This window comes from Ursus americanus, chromosome 1 (assembly GCF_024610735.1).
Source record: "Ursus americanus isolate L20-20 chromosome 1, mUrsAme1.1.p, whole genome shotgun sequence".
Taxonomy (NCBI): domain Eukaryota; kingdom Metazoa; phylum Chordata; class Mammalia; order Carnivora; family Ursidae; genus Ursus; species Ursus americanus.
The window spans coordinates 3,207,206-3,234,796 of NC_142127.1; the positions used below are offsets into that span (position 1 = coordinate 3,207,206).

Genomic DNA, 27,591 nt, shown 5'->3' on the forward strand with positions numbered 1-27,591 from the left:
CCGGTGCGAAGCGGAAGTCCCCCAGAGAGCAGCCGCCGCGGAGACCCAATATCGTCCGCTGTTTGGTGCTGTTGCTGCGATGGGCAAAAGAGAGCGAGGGGACCGCGGTGAGACGTGGCGCGGGCGCGCTGGGGCCTGCCTGCGTTCGCCGTCCCCATCGTCCTGTGTCGTAGCTGCTCCGCCCTTCTCAGCGGCTCCCGACCCCGCAGTGTCTTGCGGCTTGTACAGGCTGTCGCGACAGGCCGCTGGGCCAGGGGCGATCCTTGACCTTTGGGTGCGCTGTGTCGTGGGCCGGGTGGGCAGCATTTGAGGGGGAGGACGCCCGCGGCACGCAGGTGGCTCTTGGCTAGGAGTGCGTGGCATTGGTGAAATACGGCCGCTGCCCGGCTTCCTCGAAATGCCGCTAGGCAGTGCGTAGGGAGTCCAAGGTTCCTGCTGGGCTCACTTCTGTGTCCTTATCTGCAGATAAGAAGAAGTCCAAGAAGCGGCACTACGAGGATGAAGAAGATGATGATGACGACGTCCCTGGGAACGACTCTCAGGAAGCCGTCCCCTCGGCGGCCGGGAAGCAGGTGGATGAGTCTGGCACCAAAGTGGATGAATATGGAGCCAAGGACTACAGGCTGCAGATGCCGCTGAAGGACGACCACAGCTCGAGGCCTCTCTGGGTGGTAAGCATACTCTCAGCGAGGTCAGGACCCAGAGTTTGTGGACCCAAAAAAAAATGCAGGGTACTACCCTCCAGAGCTGACTGGGAGAGAGCTTTCATACATACTGTGAGCAGCCCAAGATAGGAATGAGTAGGTATGGCACATGTGTGCTGGCTAGACTCAGGGTCCCTTTATCTCCAACGCTTCCTCTTACTCACCTTCCCTCCATTTCTGCCTCATTCGTGGAAATACTTATTTATTTACTGAATAAATGCCATTTATTGTGTAATACTTTAATTCCCCATTTAAAAAATTCATGGAAGTTATGTATTTTCTAGGCAGCCCTTTTGTTCAACTTGAAATAATTAATACTCTACATTCATTTGAAACCTGGCCAAAAGGTACTTGAGGATAGGCAATAAGGTGGGCTTTCCCTGTGAAGAATAGTGGGAAGCAGCTACTGATTTTGGAAACCTGTTTTAGTCTCTCCTCCTTGTATCTGATTAATGTAACAGGTCTCACAGTTGGCTGAAGGAGTGCTTACAAAATCATCTCCCTGGTGTTAAAGATCACTTTTTGGGAAGCTTCTCTTTTTTGGATAATGATCTGGGAAAGAGTATAATAGTCTCTACAACTCATTAATTTCTTTATCTGTTGTGTCCATTTGGTGTTTCTTAGGCTCCTGATGGCCACATCTTCTTAGAAGCCTTCTCTCCAGTTTACAAATATGCTCAAGACTTCCTGGTGGCCATTGCAGAGCCAGTGTGCCGACCAACCCATGTGCATGAGTACAAACTAACGGCCTACTCCCTGTATGCAGCTGTCAGCGTTGGGTTGCAGACTAGTGACATCACCGAGTACCTCCGGAAGCTCAGCAAGACGGGAGTCCCTGATGGAATTATTCAATTTATTAAGGCAAGTGGGGGCTAAGGCCAGCTCTTTTGCCTTCCTTGTTAATGCAGTAATGAAGACAGATGCTACACATTGTCAGCCTGTGGCAGTCATGAAAATGCCATTCAGATGTCATGTGGGGAGCACACATAACTGATTGTCCCAGCTCCTACTCTTTTGGAATCCAGCATGGTATTCTTGCTGAGGCCACACTTCCCACAAGCTGCTCCAATACAATAGGTACTAACACACTGGGGCTACTAATTCAGCCCGTCTGGCCAGGGTTATTTGGGAATGCAGCCAAAAGCAAATGGTGTTTTGGACTGAATTGTGTCCCCTCCAGAATTCATATGCTGAAGCCATAACCCCTAATGTGATTGTATTTGGAATGAAGAAGTAATTAAGGTTAAATGAGGTCACAAGAGTGGGGCCCTGATCCTATAGGGTTAGCATCCTTTTAAGAAGAGTCAGCCAGAAAGCTCACGTGCTCTCTTTCTCTTTGCATGTGCACAAGAAAGAGGTCATATGAGCACGTGGTGAAAAAGTAGCCAGGAAGAGAGCCTTAACTAGAAACTAATCACTGGCAACTTGATTGTGGGCTTCTAGAAATGTTTCTGTTGTTAAATCACCCATTCTGTGGTGTCCTGTGTGGCAGCTGAGTAGACTAATATAACTGGTAAACTGTCTAAGGCTGTATACCTGCATGGGACTAATAGTCAACAACTTCTGTTCGGGAATGTCAAAAAGAACTTCCGAGTGTCGAAGTGGCTAGGGTTCCATATGAAGAGCAGTTGAACATGCTTGGCTTTGTCCTGAGAGACAAGTGAATGCCATTCAGAAGAGATGGACAATGACGGTTGTTGCCCTTGGCTGATCTAAAGGGAGTTGGATTCAGACCCCCAATCTGGAGTGGCAGGTGAGTGCCATAGGCGTCCAGTACAGTAAGGCATCCAATCTCAGAAGCTGATAGGAGCCCTGGTGAGCGTTCTCTCTTTTTGTGATGTGGAAAGGTGCCCGGGGAGAAGGGCCTGCACCTTGCTGGAATGAACCCGGCATCAGCACGCTGGCTGTGCTGTCTTGGCTGGGAGCTGCCTGCAGGAATGTAGGTGTTGGTACAGTGCAGTGGTAGATCCAGAAAGGCAGCAGCAGGGGCAGGCCTCAGCCCGAGATCTGAGTGGTGAGTTTCCGTGGCCACCACACAACCTCTTCTGCGTTCCATCCTAAAGATTGTTGGGAACCTGTAAGATTTTAGCTGTATTCTCTTTCATCAAGAAGCTTACATTCTGGTTGGGGAAATAGGAACATTGGTGAGGAGGCCAGGAAGCTTTGCATTTAATTTGCGCAGCAATTACTGAACACTTACTCTGTGCCAGCTTTGTGCTGGGAGCTATAATAATGCTTATGTGGCTGCATGAACCATCGGATTAGGATGGGGCCTGTGGCAATGGAGAAGAAAGGGGAAGGGAAAATAAAAGATTTTATATAGCATTTTATAAATCAAGGGATGTGTATCAGAAAGAGCCAGGCAAGGGCAAGTTTTTATTCTCAAAAGTAGAGATTAATAAGAAAAAGTTCAGTTTAGGCTGACCTAACGTCTTTAGGATTGCACACTGGGCTTTCCTAAAGGAAAATGAACTCTTCACTTGGTACGTAGTAAGACATACCCAGTAATGAATGTGTCCCAAGTGAGCTGCGTATTGCTAATTGTGCCTATTTGATGTCACTCCTTGCAGTTGTGTACTGTCAGCTATGGAAAAGTCAAGCTGGTCCTGAAGCACAACAGGTAAGGGATTCTGGGCAGGCCCACCGAGGCACTTTAACCCTGTGCATAGAAGGCGACAAGGAGCTCACATCCGTGGACTGTCTGTCTGCACTAGCACCTACTCCCCTGAGTAAGGGGATAAAAGGAATAAGCAGAGTGAAGTGACCCAAACTGGAAATTTGTTCACTGGCCACTGTGTTCCCCCTAGCAGTGGAGCTGGGACTCAGACCCTCCTTATTTGACTTTAAAGCAGGGTGTTGTTCCTCATTTGCTGTATCTTGGCCAGCAGCTCATTGCTCAGATTTGGCCAAGGCTGTGGGAGAGTAAGAGTGGAGAGAGGCACAAAGCCACTATTTCCAGACCATCTGATCAGATGAGCAACAGAACCTTCTGGAAGTGGTGTACTGGTCAGTAGTCACCTCCTTCATCCCCTCTTGCAGGTACTTCGTTGAAAGTTCCCACCCTGATGTCATCCAGCATCTTCTCCAGGATGCAGTGATCCGGGAATGCCGCTTGCGGAACTCTGAGGGGGAGGCTACAGAGCTCATCACAGAGACCTTCACCAGCAAGTCTGCCGTATGTGGCCTCCTGGGTCACCCTTGGGGGTGGGAGCATTTGGGGTGTCAGCTCTCTCAGAGGCAGTTAGTTCAGCATTTGCAACCTTGGGACCCTACAGTCTTCTTACAGCTGCTGTTCTCTGTGCAACTTTGGCTCTCACCTGGTAGCAGGAGGGCTCATTGTCGAACAGAGGTCCAGATCCTGCATTTCTCTTACAGATTGCCAAGACTGTTGAAGGCAGTGGTGGGCCTTCTACTTCCCGGGTGACAGAACCACAGGGTAAATCTGACATCCCCACGGACCTGTTTGACTTTTATGAACAAATGGACAAGGACGAGGAAGAAGAAGAAGAGACCCAGACAGTGTCTTTTGAAGTCAAGCAGGTTAGTGAAGGCACCCTGCCTAAGCTGGCCCAGCCCTGCGTGGACTGTGCAGCCTGTGGGAGAGGCTGTCCCCGTCTGTTCCTGTATTGCTTCCTCCTTTTTGGTGTCTGTGGGCTGTAGCATCGTTCCTCCTAATGGAGTTTGATCTGAGTGTCCTGTTCCTCAGGCTGGTGTGGCAGTCTTCACAGGTCCTAGGGAGATGTAGGAAATGGCCCCTTGGGTTATGTACAGTTTATGAGCATGCTTTGGACTTAAGATTATAAAACCTCTTTCATGCTCACTCCCCAGGAAATGATTGAGGAACTCCAGAAACGTTGCATCCACCTGGAGTACCCTCTGTTGGCAGAATATGACTTCCGGAATGATTCCGTTAACCCTGATATCAACATCGATCTGAAACCCACAGCTGTACTTAGACCTTATCAGGAGAAGAGCTTGCGGAAGATGTTTGGGAATGGACGTGCCCGTTCTGGGGTCATTGTTCTTCCTTGTGGTAAGTGACACCTGAGTGAAGAAGGTGGTCAGGCCCTTCTCTCTTGGTCTGCCAGCTTCCCCTCACTCTCTTTTGTGCACCTTTCTCTAAATCACACCTGGCCAGGGAGCAGCGGAGTTCAGATGACTCCCTGATTCATGACTTAACAAATATTTGAGTGCTTGCTGTGTGCAAGGCTCTGACCTCAGCAGTGGGTATACATTGGTGGATAGAACAGCACTTCTGATCTCATGGAGCTTGTTTTGGTGGTAGGGAGATGGAGGATAAACAGATCAACTAAGCTTGTGTCAGATCTTGGGGACTGGAGAAGAGGGTAGGGTGAGCCGTTAGACACTGATGGGGAGAAGGTGCTAGGGTCTCGTTCTTTGCAGTCAGTCTTGTGAGTTGTGTGTATGTGGAGACTACCTAGTACAGAAACTGCTTGTTCCTGGATGGCTTATTACAGTCTGCACGTCCCTTGGCACCTGTCTGATGTCATTTGTCCTAAGTCATGTCAGGTCCTGGCCAGCATTCTTGGCCACAGGTCACAACAGTTTCACCTGGAGGCCCTACCTCAGACTTAATGAGGTTAGAATCTTCAGGGGAGAGGCCTGTGCCTTCAGGTTCTTTTTTTTTTTCTTAAATCACCCTGGATGATTTTGATGCAATGCCTGGTAAAAGAGGAATTGCTGTTTAAAGGAAGAGCTTGGTTTTTATCTTGATCTTCAAACGGTGGGTGATAGTAAACTTGGAAGCCCTGGCATTTCGCTTCTGTCTCTGCCAGTAGTGTCCGCCTTTCCCGTATCTCAGCCCAGCATGCCCTGCGCCCGCTGCAGCTGCCTTGTTCCGAGCCCTCCTCTGTGCGGTCCGTGTGCCCCAGCAGTGCCACCTCCCCATGGCTTGGGCAGGTTATCCTCAGCTTTTACTTTCTCATGTTCAAAATGGCAACAATAGGAGTGTCTCTCACCTCTGGTTTGTTTTGAGATTTCAGCATTTGAACAGAATTCATGGAAAATGCTACAGTAGGGCCTGGGGCTTGTCTCTTTTAATTCTCATGTTTGGCGTGACCTGGGCATGTTTCCTTTTTATAAAGGAGAAAACAGAGGCTCTGGAGCAATAAGTGCCCCACAACATCCTCCGTGAGGATTATTACAAGTAATTTGCCCAGATTCGTGTGTTGATGAGTCATTCTCTCTGTCCATGTCCATTGCAATCTGGCCTTGGGTGTCATTGCCCTTTGGTTTCGCATAGGTGCTGGGAAGTCCCTGGTTGGTGTGACAGCCGCATGCACTGTGAGAAAGCGCTGTCTGGTGCTGGGCAACTCAGCTGTGTCCGTGGAGCAGTGGAAAGCCCAGTTCAAGATGTGGTCCACCATCGACGACAGCCAGATCTGCCGCTTTACCTCTGACGCCAAGGACAAGCCCATAGGCTGCTCCATCGCCATCAGCACCTACTCCATGCTGGGCCACACCACCAAAAGGTCCTGGGAGGCTGAGCGAGTCATGGAGTGGCTCAAAACTCAGGAGTGGGGCCTCATGATCCTGGATGAAGTCCATACCATACCAGGTAAGCAGGCTGAGAGCTGAGCTGCCCGCTCATCACAGAGACAGAAATTGATTGCCACTTGTTGGGTTGAGGGAAGGACTGCTATGTAGTATATCACAGTAGAAAGGCTTGGTGGGTAGAGTTTTAAAGTAAGTCATAAGCATGTGGGGGCGAGGATGAGGGTGGGTGGTGGATGGGTGTATCTCTTCACGGCTTCCTTAATCATGCGCCAGGAGTAGTCATGTAGGAAATGGTATTTCCCTCCTTTCTCCATCTTACTCTTGCAGCTCAGCTTACCCTTAACCCCCTAGTTTGTGGTACCATGAAAACTGGACCAGGAGCACTGAAGTCCTTGTCACAGTGGTGTTTGTTTTGTTTGACGCCTGAAGTTTTGATTCTAAATATATCACAGAAGCCCTACTTCTCCAAGTGTTGCAGGCAGTCCTTTTTTTTTAAAGAATAGCTGTATTGATATATTATCCACTGATAAAATCCAACCATTGTAAGTGTACAATTCAAGATTTTTAGTTAATATGTGGACTTGGGCAGCTGTCACCACGATCCAGTTTTAGAACCTCTCCCTGATACTCATTTACAGTCAGTGCTTTCACCCCCAGCCCCAGGGACCATTGAAGTGCTTCCTGTCTCTATAGATTTGCCTTTTCTGGAAATATCCTATTAATAGAATCATATAATACATATTTTCTTATATGTGCTTGCTTTTGCTTCGCATGATCATTTATCGATATTATGACACGTATTGATAGTGTCTTCCCTTTTATTGCTGAGTAGTATTCTAGGCAAATCTTTTTTTGATAAAAAAAATGAAGGGGGAGGGCGCCTGGGTGGCACAGTGGTTAAGCGTCTGCCTTCAGCTCAGGGCGTGATCCCAGCATTATGGGATCGAGCCCCACATCAGGCTCCTCCGCTATGAGCCTGCTTCTTCCTCTCCCACTCCCCCTGCTTGTGTTCCCTCTCTCGCTGGCTGTCTCTCTCTCTGTCAAATAAATAAAATCTTTAAAAAAAAAAAAAAATGAAGGGGGAGCCCTGATAAATTAAGAAGTGTAAATTGGAGATTTCTCTGAATGAAATGAAATCAGAGGCATTTTCACATAGAATATTCAAAATATGGCCTAATTGGCCCTAGCATCCGTTCTTTTCGGTGCAGTGAGAGCCCCTCAGCACTCCTGGATGTCTGAAGGTACTTAGAGATGTTCACAGCAAGCCAGGTAGGGATCAGGTTGAAGGAACAGGGCGTTGGTCCTGAGGTGGGAGAGTACTTGGCATGGTCCAACGCAGCAAGGCCATGTGGTGGGAGGGACATAGATGAGAGCAGTCAAAGCCAATGTTAGGGAGAGGCAGAATAGAGTGTGGGCCTAATGCCATAGGACCTCATAGGTCATTGTAGAGCCTTTGGCTTGTACTGTGAGTGGGTGGGAAGCTATTTGAGGGATTTGAGCAGAGGGTGACATGGTCTGATTTATGGCTAAAAAATACCACCCTGGCTGCTGTGCCGAGAATAGACTAAAGGAGGCAAGGGTAGAAGCAGCTGGATGGGTCCCAACAAGAGTAAGAATAAAGGTAATCTACTTCTGCATGTCTTGTGAGGGTGAAGCTGACAGGCTGGATGTGAGATCTGAGAGAAATAGAAATCAAGGATGACTGTAAGGTTTTTGGCTTGAGTAATTGGAAGGAAGAATTGGCCATTGATCGAGATGTTGAAAGCTATGGAAGGAACAGGTTTGAAGAGCGCTGATCAGGAGTTAGGCTTTAGACACGTGCATTTGATTGCTAGTTAGACACTCTGGCAGTAGCAGTGATGTTAAGAAAATGGGCAAAAGACAAGAATAGACATTTCACCAAAGAGAATGTAGAGGTGCCAAGAAGCATTGGAAGAGATGTTCCACATCATTAGCCCTGAGGGAAATGCAAATTAATACCATGAGATGAGATGCCACTACACACCCATCACAGCGGCTACAATGAAAAATACTGACAATAATGAGTACTGATGAGAGGACAGAGTAGCTGGCATGTATCACCAGAGGAATCGCAAAATGTAGTCACTGTGGAAAAGTTGGGCAGTTTCTTAGAAAATTGCCATGTGACTCAGCAGGCCCACCCATGGGCATCCATCCTGGAGAATGAAAACTCAGGCTCACACAAAAACCTGCTCCTGAGTGTTTAGAGTATCTCTAGTCAGAGTCTCCAAAACCTGGAAACAACCAAAATGCCTGGCAGTGGGTGACCAGATAGACCAACGGGTCCGTCCCTCCCCTGGAACATGCACGCGGTTGCTGTGTGTAACAGCTTAGATAAATCTCCAGAGGTACATGCTGAGTGAAATCAAGGCATCTCAGGTTACCTAGTGTATGGTGCCTTTAAAAAGACGAAAGGATAGTGGTGGAGGGCAGATCAGTGGGTGCCAGGGGTTGAGGAGGGTGTGACAGTAAAGGGAGAGCATGAGGGAGTGTTTGGGGTAATGTGTTGGTCTGTATCCTGATTATGGTGGTGGTTACACAAATCTATACATGTGCTAAAATTTATAGAACCAATCCCACCCACTAGTTTTACTGTGTGCTAATTTGAAAACTAAAAGAAAAAACATTAAGGAGCAGGAAGGTATTGGGTCTGATTGGATCGGAAATTGGTGACCTAGAGAATCATCCTGCAGATGAATTTGGAATTGCCATGTAGTGGTTTAGTTGGAGGCTGTGTTTGAAGCTGGGGAAAAAAGGCTTTCTGCGCTTGCGTGTGTGTTTGGTTTATGTTGATGTTCCTCTTTAGCCTGGGTCTCAGACCCCAGAGGGTGGCTGCCAGGCTTGGGATTGGTTGTCTGGTGATGAGGATTCAGAGGTGTACCCCCACAAAATTTCACGCTTGCCATGGGTGTCTACGTGTGTCTCTTTCTTCCCTGGTTCACTGGGTCAGTTTGTCTCTGGCTGGGTAGGAGAGTGAAACCAAACAGCTGTGAAGAATTCTGAGTTCAGTCTTGTGAGCCCCTTGGCCTGAGACACTCACTGGGCCAGAGAGCCAATGTTAAATAAGGGAGTTCTAGTAAATCACAGTAAGTTTCTTGATTGTTAAACATCTACCATGTTGGATTAGGTAGAATGATCAATCTCTGAGATCTCTCTCAAAAGGTAAAGGTTGCTGTGTTGTTTTATACATCTTCCAAAAAGAGCCCTTCTGGGTCACTCTGTTTATGAGATTTGCAACTGCAGGACTTGGCGTGTATTAAGTGCTTACTGCATGCAAGACATTGGGCCAATTTCATTATTTTAGCAAGTATTTATTAAGAACCCACTAAGTATCGGGCACTGCTTGGACTGGAGATGAAGTGGGAGGGACATAAAATCACACAAATAAATGTCAAATGACAACTGTGACATAACATACAGTGAAATAAGTCATACCCACAAAGTGTGTATTGGGATTCTATTTATATAAAGTTTGGATGACTGGAGTCGGATCATGGTTCCGTTGAGGGAGAGCGCTGACAGGAGGGGTCAGTGGAGAGACTTCCAGGTGCTGAGAGCACATTGCACAGGCACACAGCTGTGTAAAAATTGGTCAAGCCATGCACTATAGCGTATGTGAGCTCTTCCTCCAGACAGTCATATGGCTGTTAGAGAACGTGGTAGTGGGGCATGACGCGTTTGCAGGGCAGATGCCACAGGAAGGCCTTATTTCTGGCTGCAGAGTGTCCAGGCGGGGTCGAGACTCGGGCTTCCCTCGGGTTGATAGAATATCTGGGCTGCTGGTACTGCCTCCCAGGCTCCCGCATTAGGTTGGAGTCTCCATTGCCTTGGCTGCCATGCCCTTCTGACATGAGGAGCCTGGTCTGGGGTCCTTGGCTCCCCTTTTCTGGAGCGGCACAGTCCTCGGACATAACTGTGCTTTTGGTCTTTGTCTTCCAAGTGTATGTGCAAACCACGTTAGGCTTGGAAGACCTGGTACTTACTTGGGGGTTAGATAGCCCTCTGCTGTTGCGTTGTTCTTATGTTTTCGACTGGTGTGGTGTGACCCCTCTTTCCTGATGTTTAACGTCTGTTTCTGCGGTATCACTGACCTTACCTTTAATCGTATTAGAAGATAAGCATGACATGAACATTTTAACCTTCTCTCAGAGTATTAGGGTTTTTAAAAGATGAGCCCATGGAAACCCACAGTTGGATTTTTTTTTAAATTAATGTCTCATACTCACTTATGTGTTTATTTAATTTGATAAATCAGAAGGAATTTTAACATTACAAAGAGAGAGAGATGGGGTTGCTGGTTGACCAGATGAATCTAATTGGAAAAGCGCAGAGAAGAGAGTTTCCAAGGCAGGTCAGGGTGCCTGGAGTTTCATGTCTCCCTGTTTTCTCCTTGGTTTCTGGGAAGATGGTGGGAAGCTGAGCAGATCCAGCTCCTATCCTCTGATCCCCCAGTTACCCAGCCATCTTTCTGTGACCTGGGTACAAGTTTCAGGTCGAGCAAATTCCTTGCATCGTTTAGAGCTCAGTGGTATTTTAAGTGTTGTAGGTCATGTTTCAGATTGCCATTTGTGCTCCTGCTGGTAGCTTAGCTGTTGCAAGGAAGGATCCTGGGGTTCCCTAACTTGGGGCTTCCCTAAAGCCATTTCTCCCTTTTGTTCTCTTTTTCTTCCCTCTTTTGGACAGGTCTGAAAGTGATGATTAAGCGTTCTTGCCTAGTCACTCTTGGCTAGAGCCAGGTTCCTGTAATTCAGAAACCCGGGGGTTAGTCCCCATAGTGTCCCAGACCAGTGTGAAGCCGCAAGGATGTGTGTGGTCCTTGAGCGTTTAAAAAGTGACGGTGTGAATGCACTGATTGTCTCCCTAGCCAGGATGTTCCGACGGGTGCTCACCATCGTGCAGGCCCACTGCAAGCTGGGTTTGACCGCGACCCTCGTCCGGGAAGATGACAAAATTGTGGATTTAAATTTTCTGATCGGGCCCAAGCTCTACGAGGCCAACTGGATGGAGCTGCAGAACAACGGCTACATCGCCAAAGTCCAGTGTGCTGAGGTAGCCGCCTCCTTCCTGGCACTGTCTCCAAGGGAGGGACGCCCCCCCAGGGTTCAGGGGAAAGGGATCGGGTCAGCTCCCCACGGGCAGATACACAGGTCGGGACTTGGCAAAAGTGCCACATCTCAGCCTGTTGCCTCAGGATGAGGCGGTGTCCTTCCCACTCCAAGGCCTGGGACACAGAATCACGTTCCAGAGTCACACAGTCAGGAAGTGCTCACGTGGGGACGGTAATCCAGGCTGGTTTGAGTCCCAGGTCTATGCTCCTCTTCTTCTTCTCTGGGAGTGAGCACCTGAGGCTGTTCCCACCCACCCTCACCCTTGAGGGATTTTTGGGTGGTCCTGCGTGGGCAACCATCCAGGCCACGCCAGTGTCCCAGCCTCTTGGTTTTGATGCCCCCAGAAGGTACCTGTGGCCTAGGTCATTTTATTTCTGCACACATTGGGAAACATTGTCCCGATCTTCTTCTGCAGTGAATACCTGCATAGGTAAATGCTTAAAGTACACGTTCAAAGGTAAGTCTTCTCAGAAGGAACAACAACAACAATCCTTTCTGGCACCTTGAAGTGACTGTCACTCACCGGCAAGGGTAGGGTGGCCTCTGTCCTGAAAGGGCAGAAGGGGGCCTCTCGGGTCAAGGTGAGTGTGAAGAACCTGTGCCCGTGGACTTGCTCTGCCGAAAACTTCCTTACCCTGTCACTGTGGCTTCATAATCCGCCCGTTTCAGGAAGCAGAGCGTTGCCAGGATCTGTGAGGCCCCCTGTTCCTCTCTAGTTGCTTCTCTCCTCCCCCTGCCAGGGTTTCTACTGTTGTGGAACTTGGGTTTGTCACTCTCTTGCTTCCCTTTATTTTATCTGTTGTGTATATTTCCCTTACCTATTCTGTTTAGCTTTGCCTTAAAAAAAAAGTCTTTAGGGGCACCTGTGTGGCTCAGTCAGTTAAGCTTCGGCTCAGGTCATGGTCCTGGGGTCCTGGGATCAAGCCCCACATTGGGCTCCCTGCTCAGCGGGGAGTCTGCTTCTCCCTCTCCCTCTACTCCTCCCCTGCTTGTGCTTGCTAACTCTCTCAAATAAATAAATAAAATCTTTAAAAAAAGTCTTTATATATATGTAAATAGAACTTGGTTATATATGTCTCTTGCTCAGTGCTTTTATTCCTTGCAGAATGTATTACTTTTTCAATGATGCAAGTAGCTGTAGTTCATTTTTTTGAATTGCTCTGTAATATTCCATTGTACAAATACACCACAGTTTGATATATGATAGAATATTACACAGCAGGTAAAAATAAAATCTCTAGTGTTGACAGACATTTAGGTTGCTAAGTTGTCTTTTTAACAGCTTTATTGAGTTGTAAGTTCATGTTTAACATTCACCTGTTGTAAGTAAATACTATGATTTAGAAATTCTGTGATCTTAGTAAGTGTAAAGAATTCTCTAGCCATCTTCACACTCCGGTTTTAGAATTGAACTTCCTACCACCCCATCACCACCCCAGAAATTTCCCTCATGCCCATTTGCCATGAACCCTTGCTTCTATTCCCAGCCCTAGTGAGGCACTGATTTATTTTGTCTCTATAATCTTGGAGCTTGGTTTGTTTGCTGTTATGACAGTGTTGCTGCATATATTTTTATACCTGTTTTTTGGGGCCTTGGGTAATTTTTTCTAAAGCAGTGTTGTTCACACTGTGCTGTGATTCCGTAGTGGATGGTGACATTACTTTATTGGGTCATGATCAGGATAGAATAGAATTTGCCAGAAAGAATAATACCTATTAAGGGTATATGTTATTTAATAAAACTGTTCGTGCATATGAATGTTTGGTTTGTGACGTAAAATGATTCAACTGTGAAGTCCACTGCTCTGGCAGATACACCTGGAAATAACATTTCTGGGCCAAACGCTACGTGGATGTTCACTTTACTAGTTGCATCCTAGAAAACTCTGTTTTCCAAAGTGTTGTATCAGTTGACACTCTCATCAAGGGTGAGTGAGGTTTTTCCACATCTTCTCCAACACATCATAGTTTTATTTTCTTTTGATTTTTGCTGACGTGGTAAGTATGAAAATGATATTCCTTTATGATCTCAATATGTATTTTCCTATTTACTGATGATGTTGAATATCGTTTCTTATGTTCTGTGAAATGCATAATTTTAAAGATTTTACTGTGAAAAAAACAATTGCTTTGTGTGTAAAGAACTAGAAATTCTAATGGGGACATGGACAGGACATGGCCTAAGAGGAACCAGAAAATATAGCAGCAGCAGTAAAACCTATGAATTTGAGCTCAGCCCAGTGTTAGGCATATTATGATGGCAGCTAATCCCACGGTGGTTGCAGCGTGAAGAAAGGGTCTGTGATGATCACACAAAGTGGCATTGGTCACAGAATTCAGAGCCTGTCAGTATAGGCTTTATGGCCTGTTCAGTACAAAGTTTCCAGAGGGTCCTGAATGTGTGTTCATAGCCTTGAGACCTTTAAAGCCCATGGCACTTCAGTATATTTGTCTGAGCTGCTTTACCTTGCCAACAGCCCATGCACAGGGCCCAGCACAGAGAAGGCTCTCAGGAGTGTTATTGTCATTCTTATTTGAATGATCAAATTGTCTCAGATGCAACCAATGGGACCCCCTTCCAGCTGGCTTCTCTATCCGTTTGACATGTCCCCAGCATTCTTTGAGCACTTCCTTGTTTTCTGGAACAGCAAGATATTTTAGGCTGGTACTTTCCCTACCCACCCTGGCCCTGGAATCAGCCATTGCTCCAAGGTTCCCTTTTAGTAGAGAATGGAATTTACAAACCAAGAACTAGGTGCTAGGTGACTCCCAGGATGCTAGGTGACTCCCAGGATGTCACTGCTAGGCTGACTCAACAGACAGAGCTGGGAAGTGTGTGTGTGGTTCTCCATAGCAGTACTCTGTGTAAACTTGCGTGTGAAGGGATGGTCTAAACAGGAGGGGTTACCTGGACCACTGGTTGAGAACCTGATTTCCCTTACTTGAAGCTGGTGTAAAAGTAATTCCCTGGATATCGATGCATTTAAAAATCTATGTGTTAAGAGATAAATATGAGAGTGTCCTGGTTCACCATTAGGTATTTGATTTGGGGTGTGTGTGTGTATACATTTTTTTTTTTCCATTTTTAGAAAGGAGGAGGAGGGGAGGGGCAGAGGGAGAGGGAGAGAGAATCTTAAGCAGGCTCCGTGCCCAGCTTGGAGCCTACATGGGGCTCAGTCTCACAACCCTGAGATCACGACCTGAGCCAAAATCGGGAGTCCAACACTTAACCAACTGAGCCACCCATGCACCCCTTTTTGAAGCTAGTTTTGCTAAATGAATGGTCTTCGAAAGTTTCTAAGCATATGATGTTTCAACTTGCAAACTGACCCTTGGTTATTACCGTGTCACAGGTTTGGTGCCCAATGTCTCCTGAGTTTTACCGGGAATATGTGGCAATCAAAACCAAGAAACGAATCTTGCTGTACACCATGAACCCCAACAAATTCAGAGCTTGCCAGTTTCTGATCAAGTTTCATGAAAGGAGGAATGACAAGATTATTGTCTTTGCTGACAATGTGTTTGCCCTGAAGGAATATGCCATTAGGCTGAACAAGTAAGAATTGAAAAGTTGGGGTTGCCTCCAGGCAGCTTATCTTCCCCAGGCTAGAGTGCAGAAGGTGCTTGGGGTTTTTTGTGTTTTTGTTTTTTGTTTTCCTCTTCCTCTCTCGAAGCTCTCAGGAACTTCTTAGGATCTAAAGGTCTGGTTCTGTGGCCCCAGTCCCAGGAACCAGGTAAGACAGAGGAGCAAGTGGTCAGACTCAGAGGTCAGAGCACGTAGAAAAGGGAGCCCGGTCACTCTCAGCCCAGGGATCAGGGGCTAGAGTTGTGCTGCTTTGGAAAGGTGGGCGCAAGTTGGCTTCTGGAGTGGCAAGCTGAGTGAGCACTCTGGTGGAGCCGAGGTCAGACTCTATGGGCCAGGAAGGCAAGGCTGACGGGCCAGCATCCCAGCTATGGCCCTGCATCTAGAAAGCACTTCTCAGGAATCACCAGCAATGTCCTCACTAGCGCACAGCCCCACCTGGGTTCTGTGTTAGCACTACGTGTGTAGACACAAAGCTTAGATGAGGGATGATGACTCAGGAAAAAGCATAAACAAAGAAAAAAGGAAAAAGTAAAGGAGGGAATCCTGAAGAGAATGGTCACCAGAATGGTGACCAGCTGAGGGCCTATAGCCACTCATTTTTATGGCCTCCTCCTGATATACTTGCATGACGGAGGGCTTCTTGGAAGAGAGAAACCTTGCAGGAGCTCTCTTTCCCTCTGATGTGCTTTCGGGATAATTGAGGGGGTGATTCTGTGTCCTTCCTAATGCAGCTTCGTTCTTCTCTAGACCCTATATCTATGGTCCTACATCCCAAGGAGAGAGGATGCAGATTCTCCAGAACTTCAAGCACAACCCCAAAATCAACACCATCTTCATATCCAAGGTCTGTGTAGCGTGCAGGGTGGTGGTGAGGCATCGCACCCCCGGGCTGGGGGAGCTCTGGGGATTTCTAGATCGCGAATTCATGCTTGTTGAAGGGACTTGATGAAGGGTTTTCATTCCCATGTTTCTGTGTGGGGGACAGAGGAGTGCATCCTGATGGATAGCAGAAGGAGCAGATGCAGGGTTTAACGTACTGTGGATGATCTAGAAAGTCTTTTTGCTTGACTGAGATTTTTCCCGCTTCTTTTGGGGATATGGGAATTTTACATTATATTTTATTTATCTAAGGGGGAAATTTTCATTACCTGTTCTGGCCGAAGTAGGCATTCAGATGAGGTTCTCTTTGTGCAGTTAGAGATTGCTGTGGGCTGTAGGCAGCCTTTCTCTTGGCTCCTCGTGTGCCTTGATGGTGGGTGGGGAATGTAAGCTCGATGCAAACTCATGAAGGCCCAGCTTGCTGATGCTCTTAGAAGCTGTGGCCCAGCAGTGTAGAGCGGACATTCAGATTAGACCTCAAAGCTCAAAATAAATGAGATTTACTAATAAAGTCATCATGGCTGGGTCAGTAAGTGCCAGACTTTGATGGGTGCTTGGGAACCTTGATGGTCGGAATCCTCAAACGGAGGCTGCTACCCGGAGCCAGATCCAGCCCGGTGTGGACAGTGGCCCCCACCAGTTCTTGTGTCCCGCACGTGCTGGTGGTTTCATTGGCCTCCGGTTGAGAGTGTGGATGGTTTTGTGCAGACATGTTTCTGTAGCAAAAAGGAAGAGGGATCATTTACAGATAGTCTCTGCTCACAGGGCTCTCTCATCTTTGGGCCCCAGCAGTCCATACTGGCAATGCTGCTGACACAGCTAGTGGGGCTGTGGGTCCCGACCGCTTCTTTAGGACAGCTCTCAGGAGACTTCACGCTAGGTCCTAGAGGCCCGCCTGCATCCGTAGGACTCTGGTACAGAGAAAAGAGGATGGTGATTATCTTTCAGGATGGTGATTATCTTTCTAAATTATCAAGGGAGCTTATTTAAATTCAGGGCCAATTGATTTTTTTTTCTTTCTATCCCAAATAAAAAAACCTTCCCAGGCCCACAGCTGTTTCATTTCCATAGGTGGGCGACACATCGTTTGATCTGCCAGAAGCAAATGTTCTCATTCAGATCTCATCTCACGGTGGCTCCCGGCGGCAGGAGGCCCAGAGGCTGGGGCGAGTGCTCCGAGCCAAAAAAGGTAAAGGTGGTCTTACCGCTTCTGCTCCAGGAAGCCTTTCCTTTTGAACGACTTTGGTTAGGAAGAGGGTAGGACAAAGCTGCCTACGTGTTCATGGTGGCGAGGTTGCGCCCCCGGGCCTAGTGGACTCTGCAGGGAGGGATCCCAGAGCAAGGCTTGGCTCTTATTATTTCTCATGCCTTGGGGTTACTATGTGGATATTTTCCCTGGTAGCTGCCTGGTTCACGTGGATATCTTCTCAGCTGCGCGTTTGCGTTGGTAGGTAGTGGGGGGGCCAGGAGAGCGGTGTGTAATGGTGTCACCGTAGAGGGAGAAAGCAGAGCCGGGCCACCAGTGACGTCTAGGAGCAGGAGCTGTACCCTGGACCTTGAGTCGGAGTAAGAGGAAGGCGTGGTAGGAGCAGCTTGGGCAGCCCTGTGGCTGCCTCACACACCACCTGGGAAGAGCCCCGTCCTGCGCGGCAGCTTGCAGCAGGGGTGTTGCATGCTCAGCGCGTGAGGATGCAGGAGGTCGGAGTCTGTGCCTGATAACTGTGATCGAAGGGCGCAGACCCTGACCGTGGGCGTGGCAGGCACTGACGCTGCTGCTTTGAGATGGCCGCGGCTCTCCTCCTGGGACCAGGCAGGCTGTAAGACAGGGACCCAGGCCTTGTCCTCTGGGTATTCGCTTTCCTTTCTTAGGAGATAGCCGGACTGCTGGGATGTTCGGAAGCAAGGTTAGTGGGCGTATGTTGGAATTGTACTATGTTAGAAGACGTGTAAGAGGCAGCTAACTATTTAATAAGGAAACAGGGCACGTTAGTAGAAAGAGCATGTGCTTGGGCACCAGGCTAGCCTTGTGATCTTGGGCAGCTAGTTTGCCCTTCTTAGCCTTGCTTTTCCATCCAGAGTGGGAGTACATCCTGTCTTGCAGAGTTGTTGTGAGGAGTAACAGGGTATAGAAGGCTGCTGGATAAATTGCAGCCTTTATAAACCGACAGGGATATAATCTGCCTGGCATATGTGAACATAATTCGTAACTTATGACTTACTCACCACCTCCCCAAAAGAAACAAATCTAACTTGAAAACCACTTTGGATTTGAGTAGAATTTTGGTTTTTTATATTTGATATAAGGTATTTGGCTGCTTTCTTTGCATCTCTGAGCTCTTGTAAGACTAAGAAACAGTTGAATTCAGAGGCAGGACACAGATACGGAACCTGCTGACAATTGAACTGTGAAACAGAACCTGCAGATTGTCTGGAAGAATCAGCTTTCATAGCTGCAGTATTCTCTTTCCTAGTTTCTGTGATAATTCTGTTCTAGGTTTTCTCTCTGAACCGTTCTTTTCTTTTTTTTAGTAACTTTATTGAGATAAAATTCACATACCATACAGTTGGTCCATTGGAAGGGAACAATTCATTGTTTTTTTTTGTTTTCTTTTCTTTTTTTTTGAGAGAGCATGCATGAGAGAATGGGTGTGTACAGTGGGGTGGGGAGGGGAAGAGGGAGGGGGGAGAGAGAATCTTTTTTTTTTTTTTTTTTTAAAGATTTTATTTATTTATTTGACAGAGAGAGACAGTGAGAGAGGGAACACAAGCAAGGGGAGTGCGAGAGGGAGAAGCAGGCTCTCTGGCCAGCAGGGAGCCGATGCAGGGCTCGATCCCAGGACCCTGGGATCACGACCTGAGCCGAAGGCAGACACTTAACAGCTGAGCCACCCAGGCGCCCCGGAGAGAGAGAATCTTAACCAGGCTCCACACGTAGTGCAGAGCCCGACTTGGGGCTCCATCTCACGACCCTGAGATCATGATTGGAGCCAAATTGAACCCTTAACCGACTGAGCCACCCAGGCGCCCCCAGTGGCTTTTAATATAATTGCAAAGTGTATAACCATCACCATAGGCTATGTTTAGAATATTCTCATCACTCTAGAAAAGAAACCCTTTCCGGCTGGCAGTCGCTCCTTTCCCCTTGCCTCCTAGCCCCAACTGCAGGCAGCCATGACTCTATTTTTACCTTAATAAATGTGCCCATTCTAGACATTGCCTACATACAGAATCATGCAATCTGTGCCCTCTGCAACTGCCTTCTTTCACTAGTCTGATGTTTTCAGAAGGGTCCTCCGTAGTAGCATGTAGTAGTACTGCCTTTTTTTTTTTTAATTAAAGGTTTTATTTATTTATTTGAGAGAGCACAAGTGGAGAGCAGAGGGAGAAACAAACTCCCCACTGAACAGGGAGCCCAACATGGGGCTGGATCCCAGGACCCGAGCTGAAGGCAGATGCTTACCTGGCCGAGCTGCCCAGGCGCCCCAGTACTTCCTTCTTTTTCTTGCTGAATGACCACTCGTTGTGCAGACGTGCCGCGTCTTGTTTATTTGTTCTTCTGTTGGTGGACACTTGGGGTGTTTCCACTTTTCGGTTCTTAGGCATACTGCTGCTATGGAATTCATGCACAAATTTTGTGTGGACATATGTTTTTAGTTCTCTTGGGTATATATCTAACAGTAGATTGTTGGGTCAGCTGGGGTAACTCTCTGTTTAACATTTTAATTAACTGCCAGACTATCTTCCAAAAAGGCTGCACCATTTTACACTCCTAGCAGCAGTGTATGAAGAATCTGGTTTCTCTACATCCTTGATGGTTGCTGTAATTATCTTTTTTGATTCTGGCCATCCTAGGAAGTGCCAGGTGGTACCTCACTGCGATTTTGGTTTGTGTTTCCCTGATGACTAATGATGTCAAGCGCTTTTCATGGGCTTTTCTTTGGAGAAATGTCTGTTCAGATCCTTTGCCCTTTTAATAATTGGGTCATTTTTCTTTTCATTATTGATTTGCAGTAGTTATTTATATAGTCCAGATACAAATCCCTTATCAGATAGATGCTTTGTAAATATCTTCTCCCATTCTGTGGGTTGTCTTTTTACTTTCTTGGTGGTGTCCTTTAAAGCACAAACGTTTTTAATTTAATGAAGTGTCCGAGCAAAGTCAAGGCCATTAGCCCCCTGACTGCAAAGTTCTTCCACTGCATTCAGTTGTCCCTTGAATAACACGGATTTGAACTGTGAAGGATTTTTTTGATAACTGTAGTTCAGTACTGTAAATGTATTTTCTCTTCTTTACAATTTTCTTAATGTTTTCTCTAGCTTACTTTATACTAAAAATAGTATGTAATACATGTAACATGTAGAATATGTGTTAATCAACTGTTTATGTTATTGGTAAGCCTTCCAGTCAGCAGTAGGCTATGAGTAGTTAAGTTTTGGGGGAGTCAGAAGTTACGTGTGGATTTTCAACTGTGTGGGGGTTGGTGCCCCTAACTCTCATGTTGTTCAGGGGTCAGCTGTACTTAGTTTTGAGCCCTGAACCCTCGGTGCCTAGCATTGTAACAGCTAATGTTGTCCTTTCTCCTTTCCTCTCTTAAGGGATGGTTGCCGAGGAGTACAATGCCTTCTTCTACTCGTTGGTATCCCAGGACACACAGGAAATGGCTTACTCAACCAAGCGGCAGAGGTTTTTGGTAGATCAGGGTTATAGCTTCAAGGTATGTATTCATTTGATCTCCGGTCAGAATAGAACCAAGGCTTTTTTTGTACCCGTGCCTCCAGGAGAGGTAGGCACTGCCCTTGGCACCAATGTGGGACAGAGCTCAGACAGCACAGGACATTAGGGCACTGGAAGCCCTGCCTCACATTCCCTGTATCTTGGCATGCATTGCTGGGGACTTCGAGGGAAACAGTTGTTCAGGATCCCTTCTTGCACCCAGCCTCCCACTGTGAATGGTCAAAGAATGGGGCCTCGGAAGCGAGGGGCTTGGTTCTCTGCTTGTTAACATTTTACGGTTGTCTTGCAAACAGAGTGTTAGTTGTCAGTGGGAAAATGTGCTAGCCTCACAGGACTTGAGATGCCGTGGAGCTGTGGCCTCACTGCTGCTCTGAGCGCCTTGGGGTTACTTTCCTGCCCCAGCAATGGTTGTCAGCCAGAGCTTTAGGATTTCCTGTTGTTCATAGACCTGATTTGTAATACAAGGAAGGCTGTGATGGGGGTCCCTCCAGGTGGCTGGGAGAGCCCTTCCTTTAGTCTGTTGGTGAGCCCGGGCCTCAGTGGGCCTCACGTCAGCGCTGTCCATGTGCGACAAATGGGCATTTGCACGGCTCTGGAGATGCCAAAGCTTTGGCTGATTTCCATTGGCTGAGGTGACTTCCATTGCTTTCTTTCCCGTTTATGTCAGGATTTAGTGTCCCGAAGATTTTTATTTGTGGGAGTGGATGGGGGTGCGGGAAGCAGAGAACTAAAAGGACGCTCCCTAGAACATGCAGGCTCCCAGGTTCTTGGTTTACAGAAGACTACAGGCTGCCTTTTCAGACACTTTTGATCGTGTCTTTTTACGAGTTGGTGAGTTCTCGTTATTAGCCATCGGCAAGAGGTCAGGGCTGTCCAGCCCCTCCTCTCTTAGCCAGAAGCAGTGACAGTTTCGGACATTTCATGCTGAGCTGGAGGATGGGATACTTGACTGTATTTTGAAGGATTTGTGTGAAGGCCTTTTTATGTATCTGTACAAAATGTGTGGTGATGGCAGCATTTTCATACCTCCTGATCCCCGGAGAGTCAGGGATTACACAAGCACCAGATCAGGGAGTATTCTGGGTTGTTTGAAAGGTGAGCTGGGCAGAAAGGCATCTGGGCATGTGATTGTCTGTGTTGGTTGGAGCTGCCCTTGCCTTCCTTACCTTCAGCACTGCCGGCTGAGAGCAGCCAGGTTAGAGTTTCCAGAATCATGGCCCCGGAGTTCCCGAGGGATGATCGGGCCAGGACAGAAATGCCCTGTGTCTGCGCTCTGGGTCTGTGGCCGCTTGAAGGGCTCAGCCACATCCCTGCTCCTGGGACTTTGCTTTCAATTAAAATGCTGAGAAGAATTAACAGGGGGAAAAAAGATTCCTGTACACCCTCAGTCCAGGCTTTCTTCAGGGATAGATAGGCTGTGTAGTAAGTTACCCCCAGAGAAAGGAAAACCAAATCTCCACCATGCTGTTCGCTTGCTCTCTGAGAAAACATCTTGTAAATCCCCCTCCACAGGCTCTCATTTCTGAGTGCTCCCTCCTGCTCCCAGGAGGCTGAAGACCCTGCCCAAGGGCAGCAGCAGTGCCTGTCAGTCTTTGGTCCCCTTCTTTCTCTGATGCAGGACGGAAAACTGCCAGAAGGGACATTTTAGGGTTGCTGAGGCCCGGTTGATCTTTTGTAAGTGATCGTGTATCTGCCGTTTGGGGAGTAGGTTTCTCTGGAATTTCCTTCACCTCCTGCCCTGCAGTCAGTAGTTAAGCTCCTTGTTCCAGATGGCTCCGAAGCTAGTCTCTGGAATGCCAGAGAGGAGCTCTCCGTTGTTAGCTGCCTGCTCAGATGGGCCCGAGGGAGGGAAAACAGAAGGGGACATGTGGCCTGCGGCTTTCGGCTCTACAGGTAATCACAAAGCTTGCTGGCATGGAGGACGAAGAGCTGGCATTTTCCACGAGAGAAGAGCAGCAGCAGCTCTTACAGAAAGTCCTGGCAGCCACTGACCTGGATGCTGAGGAAGAGGTGGTGGCAGGAGAATTTGGCTCCAAATCCAGCCAGGTGAGTGAGTGGGTGAGGCTGCAGGTGTCAGTTCTCCTGAAGGACAGAAGTCTTATGCACACACATGTACTTAGTTGTGTGTGTGTGTGTGTGTGCACGTGCACCTCTGTGACCTTTGTAAAAACTTGGAAAGCCCGGGAAGCCGCAGAGAAGAGAGTAACAGAAACAGCCCCTGTGAACCTTTTGGTGTGCATCCTTCCTTCCTTCCATATTGTTTCACACGGCCAAGTCCACGGCAGCCGTAGCTGGCCTCCTGCTCCGTTCACCTCACAATGTGGTCCAGATTTTGTTAGTGCCTTGACGTTGGAGCCCGGGGTGGCACAGGTGGCCCCAGGCTTACACCAGGGTGGCTGCGGGAGGGGGTATTGTGGGCCTGCCATGTGCTAGACCAATATAAAATGGTATAATAAATGAAAGGGCCATTATGGGGAGTTTTTATCATCCCTTCCAAGAGAAAAGTACAGTTTAGTCAGGTGCTTTGGAAACAAATTAAATTGATATTAGAGTCAAAAGGTGAGCTGTAGTTGGGACAAGGAAAGAAAGCAGTGTCCTCTGGGGAGGTGCTGTTCTCCCTCCAGGCTGAGGGCTGGATCCCCCTCTGGGCACTCTCCATGGATGGATGCTTCAGGGAAATTTCTTGCCTCTGACTGTGTGCTAAGGCCATTCGCACCAACCAGTGAGCCACCTAAGGTCAGGCTGTTGAAAGCATTGCTTGGTGCCTGTCTGCATACTTGGCTTGTAATCTGGTACAAGTAGTGTGCCAGGCTCTGGGTCAGACCCTTGTCTGTGTGATTTCTGTTCACACCACTTATGTCAAGACTGTTGAGGCTATCCCCGTTTTACAGATGAGTTCACTGAGGCTCAGACATTCAGTATTTGTCCAAAGTCACCCAGTGAGAGGTAGAGCCAAGATTCAAGCCCAGGGCTGTCTGGCTTTCCACTTGATCCAGAGCCTAATGGGGAGTCTTAAGGTGTTGGGGACTGCTGCCCTCGCTGTCGAAAAATTCTGTTTATAAATTGTCACTAAGAGAGGCAGAGTAGCATTGTGGTTAAGAATGGGGAATCTGAAGCCAGCTGCCTGGGTTCAAGTCCCATCTCTTTAAGAGCTTTGTGATCTCGGACAAGTTACTTAATCTCTCTGTGCCTCAGTTTCCTCATCTGTAAGATGGGGATTATAATAATTGTGAGAATTGGATGAGTTAATACATGTAAATACGTGTAAACTGCTTCATACAATGCCTGAGACACAGTAAGTGGTCAATAAATGTTCTTAAAAAATTAGTATTTATTAAACTTAAAAACTTTATAAAACTTATTATGATTATAAGTGTTATAAAAGGAGTGTCTTTTCCCTTGGAAACTAACTGTGGGCTGGGTCCCCCCACAGGTATCTCGGCGCTTTGGCACCATGAGCTCCATGTCTGGGGCTGACGACACCGTGTACATGGAGTACCACTCAGCTCGGAGCAAGGCTTCCACGAAGCACGTGCACCCGCTTTTCAAGCGCTTCAGGAAGTGACATCCCTCGGGCCATGTGGGTGAAGGCTGGGGGCCCGGCACCAGCTTTGGATAGGGATTTTCCATATCCGTATTTTTTCCTTTAACATTGACCAAACGGATGCAGTGTTTGTTAACTGTGTTGAAGAAAATGCATTGAGAGCTTGGTTCTGTCTTCATGGGTCGTCCAGGGCTTAAAAAAAGTTGGGGGACTCTATTTTGGGTTTTTTTTTCAGACCCCTCTTTAATCATGGGCAGTGGTCATTCCTGTATATAAATATTTGTAATATTTAAGATGTATTTATCTTAATGTTCTGAATAAACAGAAAGGGAGCATTTGACCACTCTTGATGACAGGTGTTCTTTGCCTTGTCACAGGCATGGGCTACGTCTAGGTGACAAACCTCCATCGAGGCCCTCTTCGTAGCAGGCACGAGGGAGTGAGATGGGGCCCATCCCTGAGGAGCTGTACTGGGGAGACACACCCCAAGATAAAGAAGACTTGCTAGTTGGTGTTGAGGCGTGGACAGGGCCAAGGGCCAGAGAGAGGGAAGTGCTTGAGCTGCCTGTTTGCCATTTAGCCTCTGGGCGCTCCACGCTCGGCACCCCTGTGTGCAGGTCCTCTAGGTCAGCTGGAGGCCATCGCATGCCTCGGAAGCCACCGTGCACACAGCTCCTACGGTTGGGCTTCTCCGAGAGAGTCATCTCTTACTTCTCCCCCAGATGCACTTTTGATGTTGTTGGGAGGCTGGGTTCCTCTTCAAATAGCAGTGTGCTGCCCTTGGATCTTTAAGAGCTGGTTCCTTTATTCTGACAGGTGTCTTTTTCTTTCTTGTTCCTGGTATGAAAGAAAAGAGGAAAAGGATTGTTTCATAAAAAAGAGACACACAAGGCATACATAGGTCATGAAGAAAACCTTGCTATTTTGAGGAGGAGGCTTATCCTAAGAGGCCACAGCGCTCACACGTGGGGAGTGTTGAAAGCCTGTGCTAAATAAATAAGGCCTCTACAGTTGGAGTCCCTGCCCACCCCCCCACCTCCCCTGAGGCTCCGCAGCAGCCCATTCTGTTTCCTGTGTCATCAGACATGCCTGCACGGCTGTTCTGTGAGGCAGCTGCAGACCAGGCCTGGGAAGGCAGGATCTACTTGGTCAGGAGTGCTTTGAAGCAAGAGCCACCTTGCCCGAATTCCATTTCTCAGCTGACTTTCGGGGACAAACACAGTCTGGCCAGCAGCTAGCCGCTCTGTCTGTGCAAACCTCAGAAATTGCCCGGAGCAGCCAGACCTGAGGCCTGTGCTCAGGCATGTATGCGCTAAGGCCCGTAGACCTGCTCATTACAACCCTGAGGGGCTGGCACGCAATTGTCTCAGACTTGATCACACCTGGTATTATTCCCAGATTCTTATCTGCTGTCACACTTTTATGCTTGAGATACTCAATACTAAATACATCTTGTATTTTCACATTTCTGCCCTTGGTGCTCACGGTTTTCTTGTTCTGTAACCTGTCTACTGATAATGTGGATGTTAACCCAAGCCCTGTGATCCTGGAAAACGGGGACTGTTAAAGAAGTCCTCCATCTTTTGTGTTCTGGAAGACTGCTTACTGCAGAGAGCCGCCCTTCCCCATATGACTTGGACAAGACTCGCAGATGCCCCCTTTGTTTCCCTGACAAGGCCAGGCACACATCTTCCATATTCCCATTTTTTGCCCCCGCTGTCCTATGTCCTTCATGGTGTTGGTTTTCTTCGTTTTTCACATTTATACTCTGTTAGTCTGAGTTCCATCTGGACCTTAGGAGCTGGTTGGTGTATAGTAGGTGCCCAGTTGACTGTCGAATTGGGTTCTGAAAAGAGTTTATGGACTTAAGAGAAGTTAAAAAAAAAATCTTCAAACATTTTTTAAAAACTTAATGTTTGTGGACTTGTAAGGAGCGCTATGAACCCTGCCTGCTTATTGAGTGAGTCACCTGCTGGTAACCACCCACCCCACTATCCCCTCCTCCTGCCTCTGCCCTTAGTTAGCCCTCACACCCATGGCCGATGGGGTTGGCAGGATGAGGTACCAGAGGAGAGCTGCACAAAGACCTAGAGATTTGTTTAGGGTCCCCTGAGTTTTACACCGAGCACTGGTCAGCACAGGCATATAAGGAGCCACGTGAAAGCACTGGGGGACCACCCAGGGCCTGGTTATTTTGTCAGCCAGAGCAAGAAACCTCATAATTCACAGGGCGCCAGTAGAACACGAAGCAAGGCTCGGCCTCAGCAGTGTGTGAAGTGAGAACTAAACTAATGCTGCCTCAGTCCTGTCTGACAAAGTTTAAAAGCAAGACCTGAAAGGATCAAACTGCCCGTAACTTACTGTGTCCCAGAACAAAGCTAATTGCTGCAATACAGAAATATCCAGCAACCAATAAGGTAAAATTCCTGATGTCTGGCAGCCAATCAGAAATTAGTGGGCAACTGGGGAGCCTGGGTGGCTCAATCGATGAAGCATCCAAGTCTCGATTTTGGCTCAGGTCATGATCTCAGGGTCATGAGATCGAGACCTGTCTCAGGCTCCATGCTGGGTGTGGGAGTCTGCTGAAGGTTCTTTCCCTCTCCCTCTGCCCCTCCTCACCCCCGTCATGCATTCTCTCTCTCTTGAAAAAAAAGAAAAAAATTACCAGGCAAGCAAAAAAATACAACTCATAATGAAATGGGAAATAAAATGGACCCAGAAATAGCCCAAATGATACAGTTAGTACACAGGCCATTAAAAGTTGTAACTGTGGTTCAGATGCTCGCAAAGCCAGAAAAATTCAACACGTTGACACAGAAGATGTAAAAACCCATGTCAGAGATCAAAACTATGATGTCTAAAGTGAAAAATCTATGGGTGTCTTGGGCAGCTTCTGAAATGGCTCCCAATTATCCCACCTCTGGCATTCAGGCCCTGGTATAATCTCCTCCCTTAGAGGTGAGCTAGAAGTACAGACTTGCTTCTAATGGATAAAATCTATCAAAGAGATGGCTATCCTTTCCAAGATTGTGTTACAAAAGACTTTGACTTCTATCTTGTTTCTGTACTCTCTCTGACACTTCTCATTTGCTTGCTTTGACCAAGCAAGCTGCCCTGTGGAGAGTCCCACACAGCCAGGAATGGAGTGCACGCAGGGGCGGGGCTAACCCAACATCCCAGGAGAGGCTGAATCCTGCCAACCGCCCCATGAGTGAGCTTGGAAACGGGTCATCCCCCAGTTGAGCCTTAGGGTTAAGGTTAGGGTTAGATGGCTAACCTGAGATGGCTGCAGCCCTAATCTAGCCCTGATTACAGTCTGTGAGAATCCCTGAACCAGAGGACCCAGCTGAGGCCCTGGACTCCCGGATTCCTGAGGCACAGAAACCATGAGATAGTGAATGTCATTTTAAGGCACTGAATTTTAAATTAAAAAACTTTTCTATTATTTACATGTCTTTTTCTTTTTTTTTTTTAAAGTAGAATTGATTGCTAGGTTC

The 27,591-nt window shown here is 47.6% G+C and overlaps 1 protein-coding gene across 2 annotated transcripts; it reads left to right on the forward strand.

Annotated features, from left to right (window-relative positions):
* On the forward strand, window positions 1-27,591 carry ERCC3 (ERCC excision repair 3, TFIIH core complex helicase subunit). Of its 2 annotated transcripts, XM_087871205.1 has the most exons (16): window positions 1-107; window positions 466-671; window positions 1,329-1,565; window positions 3,275-3,324; window positions 3,744-3,879; window positions 4,080-4,244; window positions 4,533-4,737; window positions 5,968-6,282; window positions 11,107-11,291; window positions 14,704-14,906; window positions 15,684-15,780; window positions 16,887-17,004; window positions 20,412-20,530; window positions 22,444-22,596; window positions 23,984-24,130; window positions 24,472-27,591. In XM_087871205.1, the coding sequence occupies exons 1-15, from the start codon at window positions 80-82 to the stop codon at window positions 24,113-24,115; spliced, it is 2,349 nt and encodes a 782-aa protein (XP_087727331.1). In that variant the 5' UTR covers window positions 1-79; the 3' UTR covers window positions 24,116-24,130; window positions 24,472-27,591. The 2 variants fall into 2 exon arrangements, with proteins under 2 accessions (XP_087727331.1, XP_045633659.1); XM_045777703.2 differs by lacking the exon at window positions 24,472-27,591 and having other exon boundaries at window positions 23,984-24,434.